Source organism: Girardinichthys multiradiatus, chromosome 7, assembly GCF_021462225.1.
Source record: "Girardinichthys multiradiatus isolate DD_20200921_A chromosome 7, DD_fGirMul_XY1, whole genome shotgun sequence".
NCBI lineage: Eukaryota > Metazoa > Chordata > Actinopteri > Cyprinodontiformes > Goodeidae > Girardinichthys > Girardinichthys multiradiatus.
The window spans coordinates 5,589,755-5,614,940 of record NC_061800.1 but is presented as its reverse complement, the minus strand read 5'-3'; the positions used below and the strand labels follow the sequence as shown (position 1 = coordinate 5,614,940).

At 39.2% G+C, this 25,186-nt stretch overlaps 1 protein-coding gene across 1 annotated transcript in view; it reads left to right on the top strand.

Moving 5' to 3' along the window:
* Window positions 1–618: 618 nt before the first annotated feature.
* Window positions 619–25,186, top strand: part of plcl1 (phospholipase C like 1) — a 152,990-nt gene continuing 128,422 nt past the window's right edge. Inside the window, exon 1 of the mRNA XM_047371494.1 lies at window positions 619–1,502. Coding sequence (XP_047227450.1) covers window positions 1,314–1,502 — 189 coding nt within the window. The 5' untranslated portion in view covers window positions 619–1,313. The remainder of the gene's footprint in view (window positions 1,503–25,186) is intronic.

Here is a 25,186-nt window from a genome sequence, read left to right as displayed (position 1 = left end):
TTAAGAATAGGATATCATCAAGGTTTATGTACATGTAAAAGGAGAAAGACAAATACTTTGGCAATATAGTGAATGTGAAAAAATGTTAAAATGATTTGGAACGGTCAGATTTTTTACATCAAAAATGTTTGACCAGGGAGGTATCCTCCTTTCAGATCCATTGTAGGCCATATAACTGCATATTAGAATTTGGAACTTTTGGAGAGTGTCTCTAAAGAGAAGAAGGATGTCTGGGTCGCCCTATTCTACCTGTTAACCCATGACCCAAGAATGTATTTAAACCAACTATGTCATGGCAATAATGCCTTTACATAAGAGCTGCAAAACAATCTATTTTCTTTTTCTTTTTTGGTTTGTTTTTTTTAGAGAAAAAAACAGTAATCAGATTCTTTATTTTTGCTGATTATAATCCTTATTTCTTTCGCCACATCACACCTACTGTATATGTTGTAACCTCGACCCATACTGAAAGCTCCGTCGGGCCCAGGGAGCATTTAACCTCCACCTTTCTAAACCTCGGGTTTACTCGGTAATCTCCCGGCGGCCGCGCGCATTGGCCGCTCCGTGCGTCAGTCGCGTGGTGTGGGAGGAGCTGGGCGGAGGGGGATGGAAGGAGGAGTGGCGCGCGAGAGGCGGTGCGACTGTCAGTCAATTGTGTTCTTGTCCTCGTTAAAAAGTCGGCTGTTGTTGCTGTGACTGAAATCAGACGAATCCTGTGGCTGCGAACAGTTCGCGCCGACGCATGAACGGGTTGGTTCATCCGTCTCCCACACCACACCGCCGCGGCGCGAATCCGGTCCCCTCTGCACTCTGACACCGAGGTGTTCCGGGCGGGCACAGAGCGGCGCGGTTTCGGGTAGCCCTGGTAACCTCATAGACAACGCTAGATTTCCTTTCCTGCAACAGCTGCTCGCTTTCAGCGCGCAAGGACGCTGTACGCACGTTTGGATGCCTTGACCGCTTCCAGAGAGCCAGGCTGGAGATAGTGAGGACTTGTTGCGCGTCTCCGGGGGAGCGCACCGGTCCCGGTTTTACCGGTCCCGCTTCAGTCTGAACCTGCCTGTGATGCTCGGGTTTTAGATGTGCCGTGCAGCGCTAACACAAACAGCCTAAAGTCAGCGCGGACGGCTTCTCTGGAACTATGAAATCCTGCTCATAAATAGGCAAATTGAGCTGACCAGTTTGCGCCAGGCAGACGGAGCCGCTTCTATTATCAATGGCATCAAACTTTATCCAGGTCTCAACTTGTCAATTGCTTAAATTCTTCCCAGCCCGCTTGTTCTGAACTGAGCCTTCTCCTTCTGACCACCGACATGTCTGAGCATGATGGATGTGGAGATGGGCTGTGCAGCGACGGAGCGCCGGATTTCATTCCGCCGAGAGTGTCCCGAGGCCGGCGCAGCGGTGTTATCCTTGCCGGCGGTGGAGGCGGCGGCCAGGACTCAGACACCATCCTGCTGGAGACCGTGAAGGCAGCACCCCGCCGCAGCAGCATCATTAAGGTACCCAAACATTCCCGTAGCACATGATGCTCAGTTTTTTCTTCACCGACTGGATTGACTTAGGTTTTTTTTTTCTTATTATTATGTGAAAATTAACTTCCGGTTTAAAGTAGCCTAAAATATTTCAACAAGTGTTACTGGAGTGAAACTGGTAGGTTGATGCCTTCCGAGCTCTTGTAAGGTCAAGGCACTTTTCTTATGTGTGTGACGCGCATCCTTACGGGAGATGCGCATCTTGTGTCACTTCTGATAAAGACATTAAAGGTGCATAATTCTAACCTCCATCATCATTTGGCTTTCTTTTCTAATTGGAATATCAAAGCCGTCAGACAACATTCCTAAAGACTTCCAAAGCAAAGAAAGATGCAGGCATAGTAACATGCATTTAAACTCATCCTTTTACTTTACAAAGGACCTGCCTTTAAGGTTAAGGCTCATCCTGGAAGTCTGTCAGTTTTCCAAGAGTTTCACAAGTTCAGATCGGAGCTGGCCTTTGACCTGCTCTCTGACTGACATTACAGCGTCATCACGCTCCCCCCAGGCTCACCTGTGCTCAGGTTGCAGTTCCGAGCCGTGCACAGGAGCGGATCATGTTTGAGAGTTTTTTACCTTTCATGTCTAACAGTGTTCAAGTCTCTCCACCTCAGGTGATGTGTCTCATGTGTCACTGAAGTGCTGGAATGTAACATGTATGCATGTAATTGATATATGCAACAGTTCATTTGAGCTGAATCAGAACTGCTGGGTGCAGAGGGACAGACTTTTTATATGTCTATGGGTTGAAGGTGAATATGTGACATATTTGCGTTACTTTTACCTGAATCGTTTCATGCAGGTAAAGGAAGACAATTTTGAAGACATGATCCTACTGAAAGTGTTGTGTAGAAGTATTTGTACCTGATTAAGTTTATAAAAAGTTCATGCTGTTACAACCCCTAACTTCTATGTATTTTATTGGGATTTTTTTCTGACAGATCAAAACAAAACTGTGCATAATTTTGAAGTTAAAGAAAAAGTATACAAATTATCTATACAAATAAAAATCTAAAATGTGTGGCATGCACTTTTATCTAGCTGCACCAATTCATTACTTGGTACAACTACCTTTCATTAAAATTACACCTGCAAGTGTTTAGAGGTATGTCTCTAATAGCTGTGCACATATAGAGGCTGGTTTATGCCCATTCTTTGCAAAATAGCTCATGCTCTGTCAGATAAAATGAAAAATGTCTTTAAGCTTCAGTTGTCAAGTCTTGCCACAGACTGTTAATTGGATTTGTGTCAATACTTTGACTGGGTTATTTTAACCCATTAATATGCTTTGATCTAAACTACCCCTTTGTAGCTCTGGTCAGTTTTCAAGTGTTCCCATGGACTTTGACTGGGCCATTCTAACACATTCTAAAGGCTTTGATCTAAGCCATTCCATTGTAGCTCATTGTCCTGCTGGAAGGAGAAAAATTTGCCTGAGTCTCAAGTCTTTTGCAGCCTCTAAAAGGTTTTGAGAATTGCCTTGTGATTAGCTCCATCTGTTTTCCAATCAACTCTAACCATCTTCTCTGTCCCTGTTGAAGCATCCCCACAACATGATGCTGCCACTACCATGCTTCATTGAGGAAACGATGTGTTCCGGGTAATGTGCAAAGCTAGTTTTCTGCAGCATATAGAAGTTTGCATGTTGGCCAATAAGTTACATTTTGTTTTCATCTATTCTCACATGTTTGCTGTGTCCTCTACATGACTCATTGTAAACTGCAAACAGCACATCCTTTGACCTTCACAAAGTAGCTGTGTTAAATTGCAATTAAATTACAAACATATGTACTGCATTTACTGGTTTCTTGACTTCTTATGGTCGTATTCAGAAGTATCAGAGCAAAGGGGTCAAAATATACACCAAACCTTTGAGATTGTGTGTGTAAAAAACATGTATTATTTGTCTTTCAGAATTTTGCACTACATTGTGTTGGTCCATCACATAAGGTCTTAATTATATGCACTGAGTGACATTTGTGGTTGTAATAAGACTAAAAGTGAAATGGCACTGTATGTCTAATAATTGTAATAGTTAACACATTTATTCATAAGACAGGGTTTTGCTCATGTCACGAACTGCTATTTCATAGCTTCTTATGCGTGACATGACTGCAAAATAGAAATGTGGATAAAATATTCTAATATATATTTTCCCCTAAAACTGGGTTCTCATTCTCATTAAAATGTGCCAGATGAGGTTTTTGTTGCATTAAACACCAATAACCGGGGAGCAGATTGAAGTTTTATGACCTTCTGGCCTGTTTCCCACCTGACGCCAGGTCAGCCTCTATATTTCATGTCATGAGCAGTAAACTCAAAAGAGGACGATGGCGTTTTCGAATGGGCTCGTGTCCATGCCATGTTGTCAGGAGCAGACAGGCGGCCACATCTGCCGGAGCCAGCTGAACAGAGTTCTTTGACTGCTCAGGAGGAAGTAGATGGGAGGGCGGCAGATGAGGAGGGATGGCGGTGACTGTAGGTGTAATACCCATCACAGTAGAGGCTCTTAGAATCAATGGAAAACACGTTAGTATATCATTAATTGTCTAGGAATGACGGGTGGTACCAATTAGCTGAAATTAGGTCATGTCACAGCTGCAACGATCTGATTTTGAAAGAAAACTCTAAAATTATCTGTGTCTCAAGCTTTGAAATCTGAGGTTGTTCAGGTATTTTATAATTGTCACAAAGAAATAAAGAATGAAAAAAATGTACTTTCTCAATTGGAATATGTCATTGAAAAATTGTTTCGTGTTTAGCAAAATGTCTGATGTGACACCTATATCAACTTATAAACTATACAACTTTAAGTGTGCATACTTAATATGCTTGTGCGTTAGGCATAGGGGCTGCACAATTTATTGTAAGTTTATCCTCATCACAATATCACTTTATATGCAATATGCATATTGCAAAGAACAGCCTGGATGTCAATGAATGTTAGCTAATTAATTAAGTACCATGCATTCAGGCTATCTATGCCTGTAATATATTTGGTGACACCTGTTCTTAATGCAGCATGAAAATGTTTTACAAGAGAAGGAGCTCAAATCATTAAGAATACAACAAAGCAACTTTTCAATAAAACCTGGTTGAGATGGAAATAATGAATTTCATTTTTGTCTAGTAGCTGGATAGACTACTCTCTATCTGGGGTCTATGTTTGCTAAAAAGTCCAAGCAGGAAGGAAGTAAAAGCTTTTAATTATTTGTTTTTTCATTTCAAGTTGCATTGTCATAGTGACTTTTACCAACATTACCACATAATTTCCTAATATTGTGCAGCCCTACTGTGTGTCAGGTAAACATTTATCAGTCCTGCATCAGATGTCAGAGGTCTTTCATCTTATTATGGAAGAAGACAAAAGACCAACTGTAATACATCTAAATACATCAACTAGACATTAGAGTGTTTTGTAAGCGCCTAATTTAAACTAAGGAAATCTACATTTTCATTCTTTTTTTTAAAATTTTGTTGGTTTTAATTATTCTAGACAAATTATTCTAATACACCTACTGGCCTTATTAGGTCCACCTTGCTTGTACTGAAAGGGTTGGACTACTTTTTACATTCAGAACTGCCTTAATATTTTAGGCATAGATTTGGAATAATAGTTTCACACAGATTTGTTGGCCACATATGATGTTGCAAATCTCCCGTCTAAACACATCACTAAGGAGCTCTTTTGGATTCAGATCTGGTGACAGTGGATGTCATTCGCATACAACTCATTGTACTGAACGTTAATTTGGGTTGATGCAAGAAGCATTGTCTTTATTTTTCTTAACTGGAAGTTAAAAAAACAACTTCATGTTTTGTTAGTAAATGCATCAATGGTATTCACCTACATGCAAAACGCCAAACTTTCCATCACAAAAACAGCTTTATAAATATAAGAAAAAGTTCTTAAAGGTGCATTCTTACAACTTAGAAGCCAATGAATGGACCAGCAGTGAGCTCCAGGTTTATGGAGCTAGTATGTGACATAATTATTACCTTTACTTTCTTTAGTGCTCGAGTTAAAAAAAAAAGGGGACAATCATATCTGTGATTAATTTGAATTTATTAAAAAACAAAAGACCATTAAAAGTGGAAGTATAGGACTTAACTACAAATTAGGGCAGACGTGTATTAGAAGGTTTTTTATTTTTGGAACGGTCTGCCCACCAGGGGTCCAATTAGTTACTGGTACCCGGAGCCAGATCTGCTTTGCAAGTTTGAAGTAACTGTAGACATTTAATGTTTTATGTCAGAGATAAAGCCTAAAAACAAAAAAACAAACAAAAAAACAAACAGATTCCTACCATTAAACAACACAAACGGACCAAAGAGAGATCCGGACAAACCAGAGACATGGAATAAGCTTCTGTATCTCTGACCAGATGGCAGTGATGTGAGGTGGGGCTCGAGGGGGTTGTTTGTTAATTGCCATTGGCAGTTGTATGATTAGTCTGTTAATGATGCCTTAGAGACTGGGTGTGGGGAGGCTGCTGGTTTTTGATGCAGGATTTATGATGCTTGAGTTTATCTGATGATTAACCTATTTTTACCCTTGCAGCTTAAAGCCTGTTGGTTTGAACAGTTTAGTTCATTTCCAGGCTGAGAGTACATCAGATGTCAGGTTGTTCATGTTTGTGCATTTTTCTCCTTTAATGGACATACAGCTATTATCTTGAGCATTGATATAATATAACTGAACGTAGACATCAGGGCCTGATGCAATAGCCACCTGAGATGGTAGTAGTGATAGCAAGGTCTTCAACCATGTCTTGTGAGGAGAAGGAGAAAGTCAGAAAAATGCTGTCTGAGAGCAGTAACTTGAAGATCTATGTGACCGGCACCCCGCTCAGAGATTTAAAAGCACTCTAGGGCGATCCCAGTTTGCTTGTAATGACAGCTTTTAAAAAGAAAAGGTTATTCAAAAAACAAAAATTCTGACATTACTTAGACAGGTACAATATCTTCCTCGGTTCTGACCAGCATTGGTACTCTGTGCGCTGACGTCCGTCACCACTCTCGTTTCTCTGAAGACCTTTGTCACCAGGATACGTCATACCTGTAAGCTGTACAGGTGATGTGTGAAACATAGAAGCAATTAATAGAAGGAACTGAAAGTCACCCTTTTCTACAATTCATCTGTCCATGTTTAACTTGAGAGGGTTTAGCTGCAATACTGTAATGTAGCTAGGAAAACATTAATACAAGGATCCCATCTGTCATATCACTCAAACTCTACAAGTCTTCCCACGTCAGTTTTCTCTGCATGCCGTCTGACCCTATAAAGTCACTTCAAGCTAACAGTACACTTCGGGGTTGTAAGGATTCTCAAAATACTGATATACAATCTAATTCACTGAGAAAAAACAAGCGGTTGGTTATTCTGATTGTCAGAATCAGCTTTACTCCCCAAGTTTGTGCACACAAAACCCCAGTGACTGTTTTCAACCTGAAAAGCAGAGTTCACCTATTTATTGGCACCATTTTAAACACAGGCACACCTGCACACATTCTTAGGGCACAACTTGCCTTAAAAGGGTTAAGATATAGTCTGGGCGAGGCTGCTCGCTGCACATGTTACTACAACAATCCCATATGCAGGCGGTTAAATCACTCCTTGTTCTTTTCTGCAGCCTGTGAGCTGTCGCACGGATCCAATGATAGTATCTGCAGCTCTACAGGCAGTCTGGATATTGTGGTTAAACTCATCAAGCTCATTTAAAGCTTTTTAATGGAGCTTGATTTATAATCAGTCTAACAAGGCTGTAATTTGATTTTAAATAGCTTAACTTTTCTAGTAAAATAAAGATGATCTTGTTTTAATATGAATTTCTAACGGCTTACCCATCTGTGAGAGGCTTTGATCTTTTAAAGAAATGTTTAAACATAATCAAGGGTGTGGTGGCATGGAAACAACTGAAAACAACCTGAAATCTCTGTCTTGATCAGTTTTTGAATGTTTGAGACATGCTGGTGAAGCAGATTATACTTTGTTTTGTGCAGTTGTTCGTTCTTTGGTTCTTGTGATTCAGCAGGGAAAGATTTGTGTCCATTAAGACCTGAAAATGCTCTAGCAGTCAGTCACCTCTTGACCCATGATGCCAGAAATAACTTCCTGTCTGTCTGCTTTAATAAGAAGGAAATAATGGTATGTTCAGAGCCTCGGAGGAAAGCCCTCTGTCTGCGCTTTAGGGTGCATTAAGGCCAAAATGGAGTGGAGAAAGGTCATAGAAAAATAGTACACTTTTTTTTCAAACTTTGTTTCTATACAAAATACAAAATCTGTTGACAATACATTGGAAACACTGGATGCCTGGATAACTAAGTGTGGACTTGGGCAACAGCTTGAATCCCCAAAATACATAGAAACTGCTTGAAAGTCTGTTGCTGTCAGATTCAGGCTTGTTTTAGCTTATTCTTGTTTTTTCATTTGGGTGTCAGTCAGCTTGAATGTCTACCCGATGCCACTTTATCACATTTAAAGAGTCACTTACAGCGATGGTAATCTCAGTCAAGTTAAATTCATTAGGCTTGGCCTGTTATATTAATTTCCCCCCAGTAACCCATTTGCTTTTAACTCAAAGCATTACAGTGCGACAGGCCAGAAGGCAAAAAAACACTGTGGTAGACACTCTCTCTCTCACACACACACACACACACACACACACACACACACACACATATACACGCTGAGGCTCAGGGGAAGGTTTAGCTGAACATCTCCCTGACAAGATGATGTGTTGGTTCAGCGTTGATGGACGCTGTCTCTGTCCATCTCCACAAACTAGCTGTGTGCGTTCTGCATCTCTGTGGGCTTCTTCAATGTCACTGAGGTTTGAGAAGTCATTCCGTGGCATAATGCAGCCTTTATAAATCTCTCTTAACAGCGTGACTGTTACCTATAGTTACCTATTCTGTACTCTGCGGGTTTTTGCTTTGACATGCTCCAAGAAGTCAGCCTGTGACCAAAATCCTCAGATTTTTAGCTCAGCAAGCCCTAACCGATGACAGCTGGAAACTTAAAATCATTTTTTGGTCATTTTTCTTGGATCACTAGGTGCTAACAGGTTGTGTAAACCACAACACTTTTTGGTGAGGATGATGTTACTGAGAGAAAAGACTTAAAGACAGAAAACTGTGTTTTCTATGGAGGCCTTATGACTGCAAAACTGGGATCTTGCTGGTTATCTCACTGCTTCATAGTTTTGTTCTGTTGCTCTGTTGGTTATTTTATCAAGTTTCTTTGGTAAAAACAGAGTCTTATGCTAAAGGATATCAGTTCTTACCCACATCATGAACGTTTTGTTAAACTGGGAAAGATGCTCATCTGCCTGCAGGTGGTTTCAGTACATGCCATTACAGATGAATGTTGTTACAACAACATTGCTTTGTTTTATCCTTTTGAGTTTTTAACCTCTGATATGGAACATGGTAGAATTGGAAATGTTGGCAGCCATTTGGAAATTTATCAGGAATACAATGAATGACTCCACTTTTGCTAACTCAGCTAATCGTGCTTATTGCTAGAATTATCAGCTTATTAGCATCACAAAGAACTGGTTTGAGTGGAATATTTGTTGACTATTGTATTACATGTATGCTAAAACATATTCAGTTTATTGAATGGAGCTTGGATTCATGTGGCTGATATCTGAATATTTAACACTAATATCACATTCACATAGTTTCCTAATATTATTTGGAGCTACTGCACAAATTAGCTGATCACTAAATTTGGCCGGTTTTTACCTTCCCATTGTTTCACTATTAACCAGCTGCAGACATTAAATGCTGGAATCGTCTTCTTTTACCAATGTATTAAATACAAACCTTTTCCTGTAGACAAAAAAGTTTCATTTCTTACAAAAACACATTCACCCTAAATAAAAATATCTTTACATATTATTTTTCTGTCATTTTGTGAGCTGAATTTGTGTTGAACAACCATAAAGACTGGATAAAGAAAACGTAGCGTGTCTTGAACCTAGTCCACATCCTCTGTTGTGCACATGCTGCTGTGCACCAACTAACTTCCTTTTTCAGTTTTGTCACCAACTAAGGGAGTGTTCACTCTTGTCTTTTGGTTTCCTGATCTGGACACAGGCAGTTTTTAAATTGTGCTTTACTTTCTAATCAGACAGGTAGTTTTTTAATGAACCAATAGATGCCTGACAAAATACATGTACAAGTCCTTCTGAAAAAATTAGCATATTGTGATAAAGTTCATTATTTTCCATAATGTCATGATGAAAATTTAACATTCATATATTTTAGATTCATTGCACACTAACTGAAATATTTCAGGTCTTTTATTGTCTTAATACAGATGATTGTGGCATACAGCTCATGAAAACCCAAAATTCCTATCTCACAAAATTAGCATATCATTAAAAGGGTCTCTAAACGAGCTATGAACCTCATCATCTGAATCAACGAGTTAACTCTAAACACCTGCAAAAGATTCCTGAGGCCTTTAAAACTCCCAGCCTGGTTCATCACTCAAAACCCCAATCATGGGTAAGACTGCCGACCTGACTGCTGTCCAGAAGGCCACTATTGACACCCTCAAGCAAGAGGGTAAGACACAGAAAGAAATTTCTGAACGAATAGGCTGTTCCCAGAGTGCTGTATCAAGGCACCTCAGTGGGAAGTCTGTGGGAAGGAAAAAGTGTGGCAGAAAAGGCTGCACAACGAGAAGAGGTGACTGGACCCTGAGGAAGATTGTGGAGAAGGGCCGATTCTAGACCTTGGGGAACCTGCGGAAGCAGTGGACTGAGTCTGGAGTAGAAACATCCAGAGCCACCGTGCACAGGCGTGTGCAGGAAATGGGCTACAGGTGCCGCATTCCCCAGACCTGGGCTACAGAGAAGCAGCACTGGACTGTTGCTCAGTGGTCCAAAGTACTTTTTTCGGATTAAAGCAAATTCTGCATGTCATTCGGAAATCAAGGTGCCAGAGTCTGGAAGAAGACTGGGGAGAAGGAAATGCCAAAATGCCAGAAGTCCAGTGTCAAGTACTGTGTCAGCTGCTGGTGTTGGTCCACTGTGTTTTATCAAGGGCAGGGTCAATGCAGCTAGCTATCAGGAGATTTTGGAGCACTTCATGCTTCCATCTGCTGAAAAGCTTTATGGAGATGAAGATTTCATTTTTCAGCACGACCTGGCGCCTGCTCACAGTGCCAAAACCACTGGTAAATGGTTTACTGACCATGGTATCACTGTGCTCAATTGGCCTGCCAACTCTCCTGACCTGAACCCCATAGAGAATCTGTGGGATATTGTGAAGAGAACGTTGAGAGACTCAAGACCCAACACTCTGGATGAGCTAAAGGCCGCTATCGAAGCATCCTGGGCCTCCATAAGACCTCAGCAGTGCCACAGGCTGATTGCCTCCATGCCACGCCGCATTGAAGCAGTCATTTCTGCAAAAGGATTCCCGACCAAGTATTGAGTGCATAACTGTACATGATTATTTGAAGGTTGACGTTTTTTGTATTAAAAACACTTTTCTTTTATTGGTCGGATGAAATATGCTAATTTTGTGAGATAGGAATTTTGGGTTTTCATGAGCTGTATGCCAAAATCATCCGTATTAAGACAATAAAGGACCTGAAATATTTCAGTTAGTGTGCAATGAATCTAAAATATATGAATATTAAATTTTCATCATTACATTATAGAAAATAATGAACTTTATCACAATATGCTAATTTTTTGAGAAGGACCTGTACAGTGTTACTAACTCTGAGTTGACAATTTATCTCATGTATCTTATGCAGACAGAAAAATGACAAACTTCCCAGGCAGTTCTTCATATCAGGTTAAATGTGATTTTGGATTTGAGTAGACCATATTGATATATTTTATTTAAAGGAAACAATTAAAACCTAGGCCAGGGGTCTTTCTGCATGGAGTTTGCATGTTCTCCCCGTGCATGTGTGGGCTCTCTCTGGGTACTGCGGCTTCTTTCCTTAGTCCAAAAACATGACTGTTAGCTTAACTGGTCTCTCAGTTGCCAGAATTAGACAACTGATGTCCCAACAGGACAAAAATTAGTTCATTCATTTGTTTTTAGCAGACGTGACTATTGCAACGCTGTTTGGACAGGACAATCAGACAACTTCAACTCCTTCAAAATGCTGCAGCTAGAGTTCTTACAAAACAAGAAGAGACCAGCATATCAGTCCAGTTCTGAGGTCTTTACACTGGCTACCTATAGCTCAGAGAATAGAGTTTAAAATCTCATTAATGCTTTACAAAGAACTCAGTTGTCAGACCCATTTATTACATTTTTGATTTTCATCGGTGCTACAAAGTATCAAGACCTTTTTAAGATCATTGAAATCAAACCTACTTACCATTCCAAGACTTGGAAGAAACCACTGTGAAGCAACCTTCAGTTTTTATGTCCCAAAAATCTGAAATAAGGTTCTTATACACGGCAGAACTGCTCCCACTCTGAGCTAATTTAAAAAGGGTTAAAAACCTTTTTATTTGTCGTTGGTTATTCTTAACTACATTTATTTTAACGGCTTTTATCTCTTTACCTTTTGCTTTTATGTATTATCTCTTTGTATTTGTTTATACTATTATGTATAAGCACTTTGTGTTGCCTTTGGTCGAAATGTGCTTAAAATGAAGAATTAAATACTGAACTTGTGTGGCATTTGCTGCACATTTGCAAAATTCTAACAGGTTTAATCACAACATTTGATACAAAAGGGGGAAGAATTGTGGACATAAACACTGGTTCCTTATGTGACAGAAAAATCAAATGAAATCAGCCAAGATATTAGGAAGAGAATTGTACTGAGTGATAAAACAACCAGATAAAACTCCACACTGCAATCTCATCAAACCATAGAAGTGGTAACATTGAAAAAATCCAGGCAATTTTTAAACCCTGGTTTTATTAAACCATAAAATGTTAATTAGCCCATGCCTAGTGCTTAGGTTGTCACATAAAGTTTTGTCCTTAATTAAACATTATTAGTAGCTAACAGTTGGGATTTTATAATTTAAGGATTTAATTTGATCTATTTATGGCAGGTCTATAATTTTTACTGGTTGTTTTTAACATTGGTTATGATGATTAACAACAGTGGTGGTAGTGTTGTTTACATGTCAGAGCAGCTGAGCTTTCCAAAACCTCAACTAGTGCTTGGGGTAATAGGCTAAATCCCTCTAGAATTTCACAGGAGATGTCACAGATTGTAGGGTTGAAGTAAAATACAGGGGAACAAGGATTTAAAGACTCTACTATCATCATGATCCAAATAAAAAAATAAAATGTTTCGATTACCAACATTTGTAGGATTTGTCATAGTTTAGTTTCAGCGTTCGATGTTTTTCCCAGCTACAGCTGTTGGGATGAAGGGAGTTGTGTCCTAGCTCTCTGTCCAGGGGCTGATTACATATTTGAATCAAAGTAGTGACTGACATTGAAAAATAAACAAATAATTTATAGACTAGAGCCTGTTATTAGTTACGTTTCTAAAAAAGATTCCTTAAAATAATCATGAGCTGGGAAACTAAGGGTAAGAATGCAAAGTGCACAAATGTGTCACTGATCCAGTCCTGGAAGTCATGGAAAAGTCATGGACTTTCATATGAAGGCTGCAGTTAGGAGCTTGTTTATGTCTGAGATGAGATTATTTTTGTCCCCTCTTAGAGTACCATGTGGACTCCTTATCCTGCTTTCCCTGTGTCTTCTTTCCCATCTGAACTCCAACTTTCCAATCCTAGGTTCATTCTTTTATTCATCTACACTTCAGTGTGCTCCCCTCTGTTCCTATCTGCATTGTTCTCATTGTTCTTGCTCCGTCCTCATCACGCTGGCCCGAGAAGCGGACAGCGGTTTGTTTGCAGCGTACTCCTGGAAACGGGTCAAGTGGAATGACAATACATCCCCTTTGATGGTGTGCCTTGGTTTCATAGGGCCCTCTGTCTACCAGTATCACTCAGATACTGGTGCCACATCTCCACTGGGACAGACCTCATTACAGCTGCCGGTCAGGGGTTTGTGTGGGTAGAAGAGACAAAGCCAATGTTGCACACATTTGTTGTTAACATTTCTCAGGAAGATTCCTTCTCTGTATCTCGACAAGTTCAAAACCAAAGAGGTGCTGAAAACAACACTTCCTCGCCTTGCAGGACCAACTGACATTTTGCAATAAATAATAAAAAGTGATAATTCAGTATTCTGGTGCTTTGTTTGTAACATTTGGTGTCTGATATTTTTTAGAACTATGTGTGAAAATGAAAATGAAATACTTAAACAGTTTATTTGTGAGATCACATATCAGCCCTAATGGGTGATTAATTTTATTCTTTTATACTTTGTTATACGTTATAGGTCTAAGCCATGCTTGACCTCTCCACGCGTGTTATAGGCATATGGGAAATAAGACCTAATTTTGTGTTCTCCAGAATGATTTAGTTTGGTTTAGAATACACTTAATTATCGCACTATATGAACCTTTTTGTACATTCTTTAAAAGACATACTCAATTTCGCACACTACTGTATTGTTTCTTCTTCTTATTTTTTGTATTGTATTATTTTTTATATTTTTCACTTTTGGTGTATCTGAACGCTTCCCTTTGCCTTTCACTTTGCTGCTGGTACACCTGAATGTCCCCACTGTGGGACAATAAAGAATATTTCCATTTCCCTAAATCTCTTCCTCTCATCAATTTCCATGTCCAAGATAACTTAAATTTGTCAATTGCAAACTATGTAATTTATACATAAAAAACGATTTTTAAAAAATACCTCACTGCCTATATTTCACTGTATTTACAAAGTTAATGAACAAAATTAAAATTGAATTGTATGAACACTAAAAGGTTGCGAGAAAGGCAAAGAAAGACAAGAAGCATTCTGAATATACTGTAAACCTGTTTTGGAATGGTCAACATATTGAATTGTGCACAAAGGTATATGGGTGTGACGATGAATCCATTGAAAACTGTGAAGCATCCCATAATTGTACCGTTTACAAAAGGCTCCAAAGCAGAAACTAACTTTACCATCATTAGCACCCAATGGTTAACCAGTCGCTGTATTCGTCCGCGTTCATGAAACACTCATATCTTCTCTGCATGTCACTGTGTTGCTCTTTCTTTTTAAAACTGATCACCCCTAAATGTCACACTAACCATTTAAACATGAAGGCGACTTCTTCACTGCTTTTCTAACACAGTGTCATCAGCTAGTCAAGCAGTTAGTAAAGAGACTCTAAACACAATATGACATTTCAACAATCTCCTCCTTTACTTCAGAGATAAGGGCTCACACACAAAATTAATGAGGGTGTCAAGTTCAAAGCCCTCATATTAGTTCAAGCGTCACCAGAAGAAGTCCCATGCAGGAAGAATGTTAATGAGGCTTCACATGACAGACTTCACTTTCTGGGGCATTTTAATGTGACGAGATCAAGTCAAAATTACACATACAAGCTCAAATATACAGTATAAATACACACACTACTAGTTGAAGTATTTGTTAGCAAGTTGTGCCTCATCCAGATGATTGTTACAGCCACCAACAAGCTGCTGAACTAGTTTGAGTTGGAATGTTGCCTAGTCTTGGTAGGATTGGCAGAGTTCATATAAACTGATTTATATCCTTGCAGGATTCTAGCTTGATTGAGGTCAAGGCACTTTGGGAAGGCCGTTCAAGAAGTTAATATCCTTGTCAAGACCATGTTATGTGTTTGGCATCATTATGTAAACTGATACAAACTAACTGTGTCCAGGTTTTAATCAACTAGATGTTATTTTAGATAAAGGTAAAGAGGTTGGAAGTATCCCTCCTTCTTCATTTTTGCCGTGCACTGGTCTAATACCACTGGCAGCCAAACAGTCCCACAGCATAATGCTACCACCACTAGGCTTGAGCAATTGGTCTATTTTTCTTCAGTTTAAAATGCTCACCTTGACTCCCCTAAACATACTTGTCTGTGTTGAACTAACTTGAAGGTGCCAGTTGTGAAATAGGTGCTTGTTTCTCAATCAGCATTCTCACTGTTCATGGCAACGTAAAATTGTCTTCACTGTGGACAATTACCTTAGTGTTCCAGCAGTTTCCAGTTCATAGCAGGGTTGTGCTTCGGTGGTTTCTGGGTTGTTCCTAAACAATCCAAGCAGTTTTCTTTATCCAAGTGTGACAGCTGAAGTCTTCTTTCAGACTTTGGAGAACCTTTTGCACCTCTACTCACATATAATAATTTAAACTAATAATCTTGGCTAGAATTAGCTTAGCTAGAATTGTTTACAAATAGCTCCAAAAACTTTTCCAGCTTATGTAAATCTCCTTCTGGGATCTTCTGAGTTCCTTGGACTGAGTTCTGAGTATTGGTCAGTCTAGTGAGTGCTGTCAAACAAATCATGTTGATGCTGGTAAAAAACAAAAACACTACCAGTGTCATCCAGTATTGATCACCAGGAAGAAGTTAACAGGCTTTGGATTTGCGCCTCAGCACCGCTTAGGAAAGGATTTGATGCATGTATTTATATATCTGAGCATTTATTTTTGAGCCTGTGTGAATGAAAAAGAAATCCAAAAACATTTAAGACTTGTGCACCCATGTCTTATTGTTGAACATCATTGCAGTATTTTGTTGTACAATAATTCCACTTGGAAAGAAGAATAGTTGCAATAAATCCATAAAAACCTAATATTAATATGACCTTCAAGCTAATGATAAATCTATGTGAATTTCACACAGAACTTCAAATAGTCAGTGTATATGTTGGCAAAGGTTAAAGGCAAGGACAAAGTAGTTTAGACAAACACTCCCTGATCATTTTTATTTTCATTTTGTCCTATTTCTAAAAACTAAGCTACCTTTTAGTGTTGGACTAGGTTATATCTTTTGTTTAACACATTACCTGTAGGTCACTGTTTAGTTAAAATGCAATGGAAATTTTATAGTGTTTTTATCTTTATGGTATAGTTTTTTCTTCTTTTTGTGTTCTGTACTGAATCCTCATCAAATCCCAACCCTAAAATTGAGATGCTCAGCTTATTTCACTACTTACTAATCCTAGTAGTGATTATCAATCATATTTTATTATTAAAATGTAAACATTTTTGATTTTCTTAATCAAAACTTCACGAAAGGTAAGCTAAAAGCAGTTTGTTTTTCATGCTGTTGGAGAAGGAAACCTGCACTTTGATCTTAGTTGGATAATAACAGTTACTAGATGATGGGATGTCTGTTTCTATAAGGCTTGTGTGTCTTGGAGGATGCTGATTAGAGCAGAATAAGTCACTGGAATACATGTGTGAGTGCTCATGTCTGTTATTTGACAATATGAACAATGTTGGATTTGAAGTGACCTTCACCTCAGTGCAGGCTCCAGCACACACAGAGGCTATTACGTTTGAATAACTGATTTAAATACAAACTAGTTGAAAGTTAGCTTGACTGCTGGCAAGGACAGTGGAGACCTGTTCAAATCTCAAATTCTCCAAACCACAGCCAATTTGAACCGCTCTGCTTGAATCCACACATCTGTCAGCTGTCTTGCCTTACTTTCACTGCTTGTCCTCTTTCAGAGTTTTCTGTTGTTGAAAAAAAAAACAGGAAGGAGATGAAATGCCAGGAAGAGAGAAGAACCATCCCCAGGGTATAAGGAGATGCAGACAGATAAAGTGAAATGCTCCGTGTAGTTCAGCCTCTGTAGAAAGCAAAGTGCCAAGTGCCAAACATGAAAAGTAAATGCTAAAAAAAAATGTAGAGCTGGAAAAACATTCATCTAGGCAGATGCAGTTTGCAGTGTGTCGGCTCACCAGTGCGTGGTGTTAGCTCCGGGTGTACTCATCGGGGAAAACTCCAGAGACTGCATGTCAGCTCGCTTTGCTGTGTTGGGTTTCAGCCTACAGGGTATCACAGACACACAGGAACAACACACTACCAGCACAATATACAGGACACAGGCTAGGAGAGGCTCACAGTGTCTGTTTGGATCCCACCCCAAAACTGACTCCTCTGCTAACTTCTTCAGCTGCATAAAACAGCTGTTTACTGCATGTGACTAGATAATGGGTCAGATTTAAATACCAGTGTTGACTTACCAGGTGAGTACGTAACTTTAGAACAGTAGTGTCCAAATGTTGCCTTGTGGAGCAAAATCTTTAAGATGGAAGTACTCATAGCCCAAAATAATAATTTTTTTTTCAGTTAAAAATGTTATTTTATTATGAACATTTTTAGTTTTTATCTGCTCAACAATAAACTAAACAATATTTTAATGAAACACACTAAATAGTGGGAGTTTTGTAGAAAAAGGATCTATAAATCATTGTAGATGATGTTATGTATGTGGATGGTTTTTCATTTTGTTGGTTTAGAAATGTAGTTTTGTTGTCTTTCTTAGTAACACATTATTTGGATCACTCTTTGAAAAGTGCTTGGTGTATTTAGCCAAGTTTGATAAATAAGTGCTCCCAAATCTGCTTTTGAGTAAAAGCAGCTGGATGTTTGTGATCCTATGGACTATAAATTTAAAGCACAAAATGTGGTTACCAAAAGTCAAGATCTCCACACTTCAGGGGCTATAGGTTAGCTCATGAAAATATGAGCATAGGGGAGCTTCTTGAAATAGGTTTCCATGGCCAATCAGCAGAATCCAAGCCTTATACCACCAAGTGCAATGCAGAGCGTTAGATGCCATGTGCACAGAACTCAAGAACAGTGGAGATGTGTTCTCTGGGCTGATGAATCATGCTGCCCAGTCTGGGGTTGGTCCCTTAGTAACAGTGAATAGAACGTTTATTGCTTCAGCATACCAAGATATTTTGGATAATTTCTTGTGGGAACGGTTTAGGGATGGCTCATTCTGCTCCAACATGACTGCGCAGCAGTGAGTAAATTTGGTGTGGATGAACTTGACTGACCTGCAGTCCTGACCTCTTTCTGACAGACATTAATTTCTAATGAATTAGGGACTGCAGGCCAGACCTTCTCATTTGAATGTGGCTGTTTGCCAAGTTTTTTTTAATGAACCTTTAATATAAGGTGGCAGAAACTACAATGCAAATACCAGGTGATGTGGTATTGAAAATGCCAACTGGCACATGATGCCATTTTTTAACATTCTAGGTGTCATTTAATATGAATTAAGTTTGTAACAACAAAAGATAAAACTGTTGAAAGAACTAGTTTATGTTGGAAGTGGTTGGTAGGTAAAGTTGGCTCTAAATGTTGAAGTGGTGAACTGTGAACATGAATTAATTATTTAATCTTCAGGATTTGATTTTCAAACTGCTTCTTGGAAAGAATGAACATGGACAACATTAGTAAAAACTGATTAGCTAATCTGTCGGATTCTATCTTATTCTTCATCTTTCAACGAATCATCTTGTCACTATCCGTCTGGTACACTCCTCATATTTGGCCTCCAATCCAATCTGCATTTAACTGAATAAAAATGACTCTATAAGTATGTTTGTTAGTAAGGATCAAAAAGAAATGTGGTATTTATTTATTAATTTTATTTCTGCACAAATTTACCTAAATGTTCTATCTGAACTCAACAACTTTGTCTTCATATTTCTTTTCTAATAACATTGGCTGTTCTGATGGGAAAAGTTTAGCTTTCTTCACGATGAGATTGGTTTTCAGTTTGTTACTGTTGACTCTTGGCCTTCTGACCTCTAGTTTATTTCAATATTCGTCTGCTCTGACAAAACAACTTTGCATTGTGGTGACAGCACTACATTCCTTTAATAATCTGGAAACCTGTTCCTTCTGTAAACTGGTTTCCATAGAAGATGGGCCTGGTTACATAAAAATTCACAGAGCACTGAACCAGAATAGATGGATGATGATCTGTCCTCTTCATTACCCTGACATGGTAGGTGAAGCAGTTCCACTCTCCGGCTGCAGAAGCAAGAGACAACTTCCTCTTTTTCGCCTCCTTACTTCTTGTGTTTAAAAAATTCTACTACAGTGCATGCTTTCTCTCCTTCCCTCTCTCCTTCTGCCATAAAGAATATGGGGTCTAGCTCCTGATACCCAAGCATAATGATGTTGCATTATACACAACTACCTGGTGAGGTTTGGATAAATCAACAAGTTCAAACTGTGTTAACCCTTTGGATTGTTGTTTTTTAATTGTGTCTATATTTAAGATGGTTAACAGTACCTTTTACAATATTTAACAAAAACCTTCGCAAATGGAAAAAATCCACGATTAATAAGGGTGTAACGATACCACCAAAAAACAGAACAATGAGACAAGATGGGATTTCAGCAATATGTTTCGAAAGACTTTTAGAAATATGGCAAGGTTTCATGAATAACACACTGTGTTTTGCATAGTCTGTAATCAGGGTAGAATATTCCAGTTGACTAGTCCATACTTAGTCTACGCTGAGGCATTCACCTTCAAATCGGGGTTACTAATAACAGCTGATACTGATTTCAACAGGCCAAGTCACATGCTAACAGGTGGATGTTCAGGAGACAAAGCTCACCTTGAAAAAAAAATACTTTGTGGGGAGTTATGATTGCGAGATCTGTAACTATTGGAGTAATATATTTGAAAGCTACCACTATGAATGGCTACATTTCAAACAATGTAGCCATTCATAGTGGTAGCTTTAGTAGTAATATTCATAATTTGACCTATTCAAGTCATCGCATTTACTGTTAGAAAACTTGTAGGAGTTCCCTGTTTTGTATATAAGCATATACGTGACAAGCTGATTACAGTCAACAGGACAAGCAGACCAAGCATGTCTGGATCTGTAAACTGTTTTAAGTTAAGCATGCAGTGTAACTGTTCTTAGACATTGAAAATAGTTTTTTGTGTGTGTGCTCTGTCTTCTCAAGTCTCCAGTTGGTCGTGGCAGATGACTGCTCAAACTGGGCCAGGTTCTGGTTCTGCTGGAGGTTTCTTCTTGTTTCTTCTCATCCAGGAAGATGGAATCTGCATCGCGTCACTTGACTTGATGCTCTTAAGAACATTGTCTGATAACTAAGACCCAGTTACACAGTATGTGATTGATTGTAGGATTGATTGAATTGACTTTTTTTCTAAAGTGCCTTGAGATGATATTTACCTTGGTGTCTTGTTAATGAGTGATGGCAGGATGGAGCTGGAGATAGCTAGACAGATCAGGGCTTTGTCTGCAGTAATGACTGCATCAAACTTGTCTGTTTGAGTTAAGAAAGTATTGAGCCAAAAGGTTAAGCTCTTCAGGGATGTCCCACTGAGAGGAGAGCCTAAAACACTGGAACTGTTGCTTGGGACACAGTGGGATACCCCATGAGGAGATATTTGTCACCCATTAGGGTTTCTCCCCTGGACCTCTTTCCTCCGCAACCTGATGTTGAAAATGAGGAAAGCAATGGATGGATGATTATTAAATTAGATTTAATAAGTATTTTAATTGTAAAATAGCAATATCTATACAAAAAATATTTTTATCTCTGTTGTTGACTCCTAAAACATGCTCTTCTGCACAAAAACATGCATATTCTCCCAAGCCTTAAGGGTAAAAAAGCAACTACGATATTCCTAAATTCTAAGATAAAACCAATGGGTTCTCTTACTTTGTGTGGTGACTGCTTGTTGCTTTAATGTTTTAATGAAGCAATTTAAAAAAAATGAAATAATCTCCAATAGTAAAACTAGATTTTTTTGTTAAAAACAGCAGTTGAAAAAATTGCATCACAACAGCCGTGGAAGATATGCCATTATTTTTAAAAGGGTCCTCATAAAGTCCAATACGCAGGCCTAAAGAGTTTAGGGAGGTCATTGTTATTGATTGACACGATTGTTTTCTTGTTCCAGCAAAGCAGGAACAGCTCTAATGATGCTCTCATTATGCATGGCCATGAACTCTATTTTTTTTAGCCACAGCTGAATTGATTACAGACTCTCTTATTCACATGGCTTCTGCTGAAGTGTTAGTTAGTTGAGTCCATTCTCACAGTTCGATCATAAGGCCACTCCTACTCTCATCATCGTTCTCATCACTGTTTTCACTCCAGCTGGCATGTTGTGTTTCAAAGCCAGTGGGTGTGCCCCGAATTACCAGAAAGTTAATTCTTGTTAAGTGTGGCAGGAAGCGTATATAAACTGTTGTCATAGTCTGCTAGAACAAGCTGATGTCAGGTGTGTATGTGTGTGTTTGTCTATAGAAATGTGTGTGTGTATGTGTGTGTTTGTGTAGAACATGTTGCAGCTCTTTTACAAGGAAGGAATTTTCTGTGACTGTGGGACCAGTGGAGATTCCTGGCACCACACAAACACTCACTTGCTGCTATGGCAACTCATATGCAGGACAAAACTCACCCTAATCCCAAATCACCTCCTCCTTCTCATTCTGCTTCCCCAAACTGTGTGTGTGTGTGTGTGTGTGTGTGTGTGTGTGAACATGTATTACCTATATTGTTCAGACCTAAATAGAGGCACACTCTATTTTTTTGGTTTCATGTTTGGAACTTGAAAATCGGTAAAAACCTCTAAACATAAAAATTGGTTGTGGTGTTGGGAAATGTTGCCAGTTCTCAACCATGCCATGGTTTCCAACTGGCATAAGGGGGATTACTTCTTGCTCTTGTTCATGGAGCCAGAGGTGCACGAGCTGCAACCTCTGTGGTAGTGCGGACACTACTGGAGTCTGTCCCAGTAAAGGAAGGGTTGAGCTAAAAACCATGTTCTCAATTTTTGGTCCCTCTGCATTCTAACCCCTGACTATGGTTCAGAGACATGGATCATTACCAAAGACTGAGATCTATATAGATGCCGAGTCAAGCAGGTTTGGGGGACACTGGTGTCAATCTCCAGTGGTTACTGGGCAAGATGGAGTACACCCTGGACAAATCACCTATCCATGACATGGCATACAGAAATTCTTTGCTGATGGCTAGCTTCATGATTGTCTTTGAATAACAGCCGGCAGTGGTTTGTTGTACTTCAACAAGTTTCTGACATGCCTCCTGAGGAACCCCAGCCCATTCTGCTTTGGCAACTCTCTTATTCAGATTTGATGGCCTTCTGACATGGACATTTGTCTTCACTTCAACCCACAGAATTTCAATGACATTTACAATGATAGACATGTACAAATTTCCTCAAACTGAGAAAGCAGCTCATCTGTGGGGAGAGCAGTCAATACAGACTTTATTTATGAAAGCGGAGGAGAAAAGAACAGTGGTGGAAGAATTAAATATATGACAGCACGAGCTTTAAACTATATATAGTATAAACTATATATCTATGTATCATTCAGACCATTTACAGTATTTAGAGTTTGATTTTGTTGGTTTTAGGCTTTTGTAAAAGTTTTTACTTTTGGGAAGTATAGATAGAAGGCAAAGCCCCTAACGTTCATTCATGCAGTCACATTTACTCGAGAACAGACACAATAAAGCCACTGATGTTCTTACGTTAAATGTTTGACCTTCAGAATTTTTCAAGACTCGACTGCTGATGAAAGGGCAATTTAAATAAAGTGTATTAGTTTGTTCAAACAATAATTTCAAGATGGAGTGTTGGTTAGAAGGAGTGTTTTTTTAAATGAAAAACCAGACCAGGTATTTTTACGTCTACAGACTAAGAAAAGATGTGTGTTAAATTGTTAATGTAAACAAAACACAAAAGCAATAATTTATCTTATATTTTAGTTGTGAATCTTTTAACAGGATTTTGGAAGAATCTCTCTAACATCATGTTTCCCTGTCTTGTTCCCTCATATTTACTGCTCATTACCTGTTCTTTGTCAGCCTTATGCCTTGCAGAATGACATGTGAGATCATGTAGGGGTAGAACAGAAATAAGAATGAAAATGACATGAAGGGCGGCAGATTTAGAGTGCACTAAACAAGTGGAAAGGACAGTCAGGTGCATTCCGAGTCATACATCATTCGTAATCATCATGTGGAAGCAGTGAGATGAGATGCAGCCTGGAGCAATAAGGGCTTGCTGCTTTAATGTATTCCAGGATAAAATAACCTGTTAACTTATGAGGAAGAGCATTTTTAATTTGCCTTTTTATGACAAATGTACTGATGTGATTGCCAGTGTTTTAGTCTCATTTGCTTGTACATTATTATGAGTCCCGATACATTTTGACAGACAGGGAATGTTGATATTTGCAACGTTTTTCCTACAGAACTGTGCCTGTGAGACTTTTTGGGAAATCTTGTGCTGTTAGTTGTCTCATAGCAACTCTGATGGACAGTGCTTTTGATTGGTCCTCGGTAACTCAACTTTTGACTTAAACAGTATTGCTAAATTTCTGTGCATACCCCTTGAAATCAATGGGTTCAAGAGAGCCCCCTAGGCATGCAGACGTTTTTTACAAACAGAATCGGTTCCTCTCAGGAGCTCAGTGAATTCATGTGTGATAACGGGACAGGATGCCACAAGTGTCCTACTTCTAGTTGTGGTATTTCTTCACTACTCAATATTCCACCGTTAGTGATGTTGTAACAAAGTGGAAGGGATTTTGAATGACAGCAAGTCAGCCATGAAGTGATAGGCCGTGTAAAATCACAGTCAGTAGGTCCCAGGAGCAGAGTGTCCCGAAGTCGCCAGCTTTCTGAAGATTCAATAGCTACAGACCTCCAGCTCTTATGTGGTGACTAGCACAAAAACATTGTGTAGAGAACGTTATAAAATGGGTTTCCATGTCTAAGCAGCTGCATCCAGGCCTTACATCAACGAGTGCAATGCAAAGCATTGGATGTAGTGGTGTAAAGCAAGCTGCCACTGCACTTCAGAGTGGACGTGTTATCTGTGAAGTGATGAATCTCTCTGTCTGGCAACTGTTGAGGTAGGAAAACGTTACTGGCCGTCCGTTAACTCTTACATTACTCCTCACCTCTCATCGACTCTTTTTATTTGGCACCCCAAAGGACAATCCTCAGTCAGAAATCAGTTTTATGCTTCCACAAGTTTATTAAAACCAATCTGAACTCAGAGGGGGAGACATCACACTTACACTGGTACCTGGAAACCTCTGTGTTGTCTCCCTGGGGACTGCGTTATACCCCACGCTGCTATGCAGTATACATACACAATCATTCTGTCTGTGGATGTCTCCCCAGCAACAGTGTCAAAGAAACAGAGATATTTCATTATTTAATCAAAGAATTTTTTCCCACACGTGGATACAGACAGAAAACCTTGAATAATAAACACTCATTGTGTTATAATACTAGAGGCTAGTGTTAAGGTTTTTTCTAACTATCAAAAGCATAACTAAAACTCCTAATAAAAATCAATCTATTAACAGCAAAGTCCCAAATATATCTTAGTCTTAGCTACTAATAATAAGGCATTTATATTTCCACACAATCCAATGAATGAATCTGGCTTGGACAGTCTCCAGGGCAACATTACTTGGCTGCAGTGTGTCAAGTGCAAAGTTGTTTAGAGATGGTATTATGTTGTGGGCTTGTTGTTCCAGAGTTGTTCCCTTAGTTCCCCTGAAAGGAGCTCGTAATGCTTCAACATATTGTCATTGTATTACATATTGTCAAATTAGTGGGAACAGTTTGGTGGTGACCCCTTCTTTTTCCAACATGACTTGTGTACCAATGCATAAAGCAATGTCCAAAAAGACATGTATGAGCACGTTTGGGGTGGAAGAACTTGACAGGAGTGCACCAAGCTCTGACGTCAACCC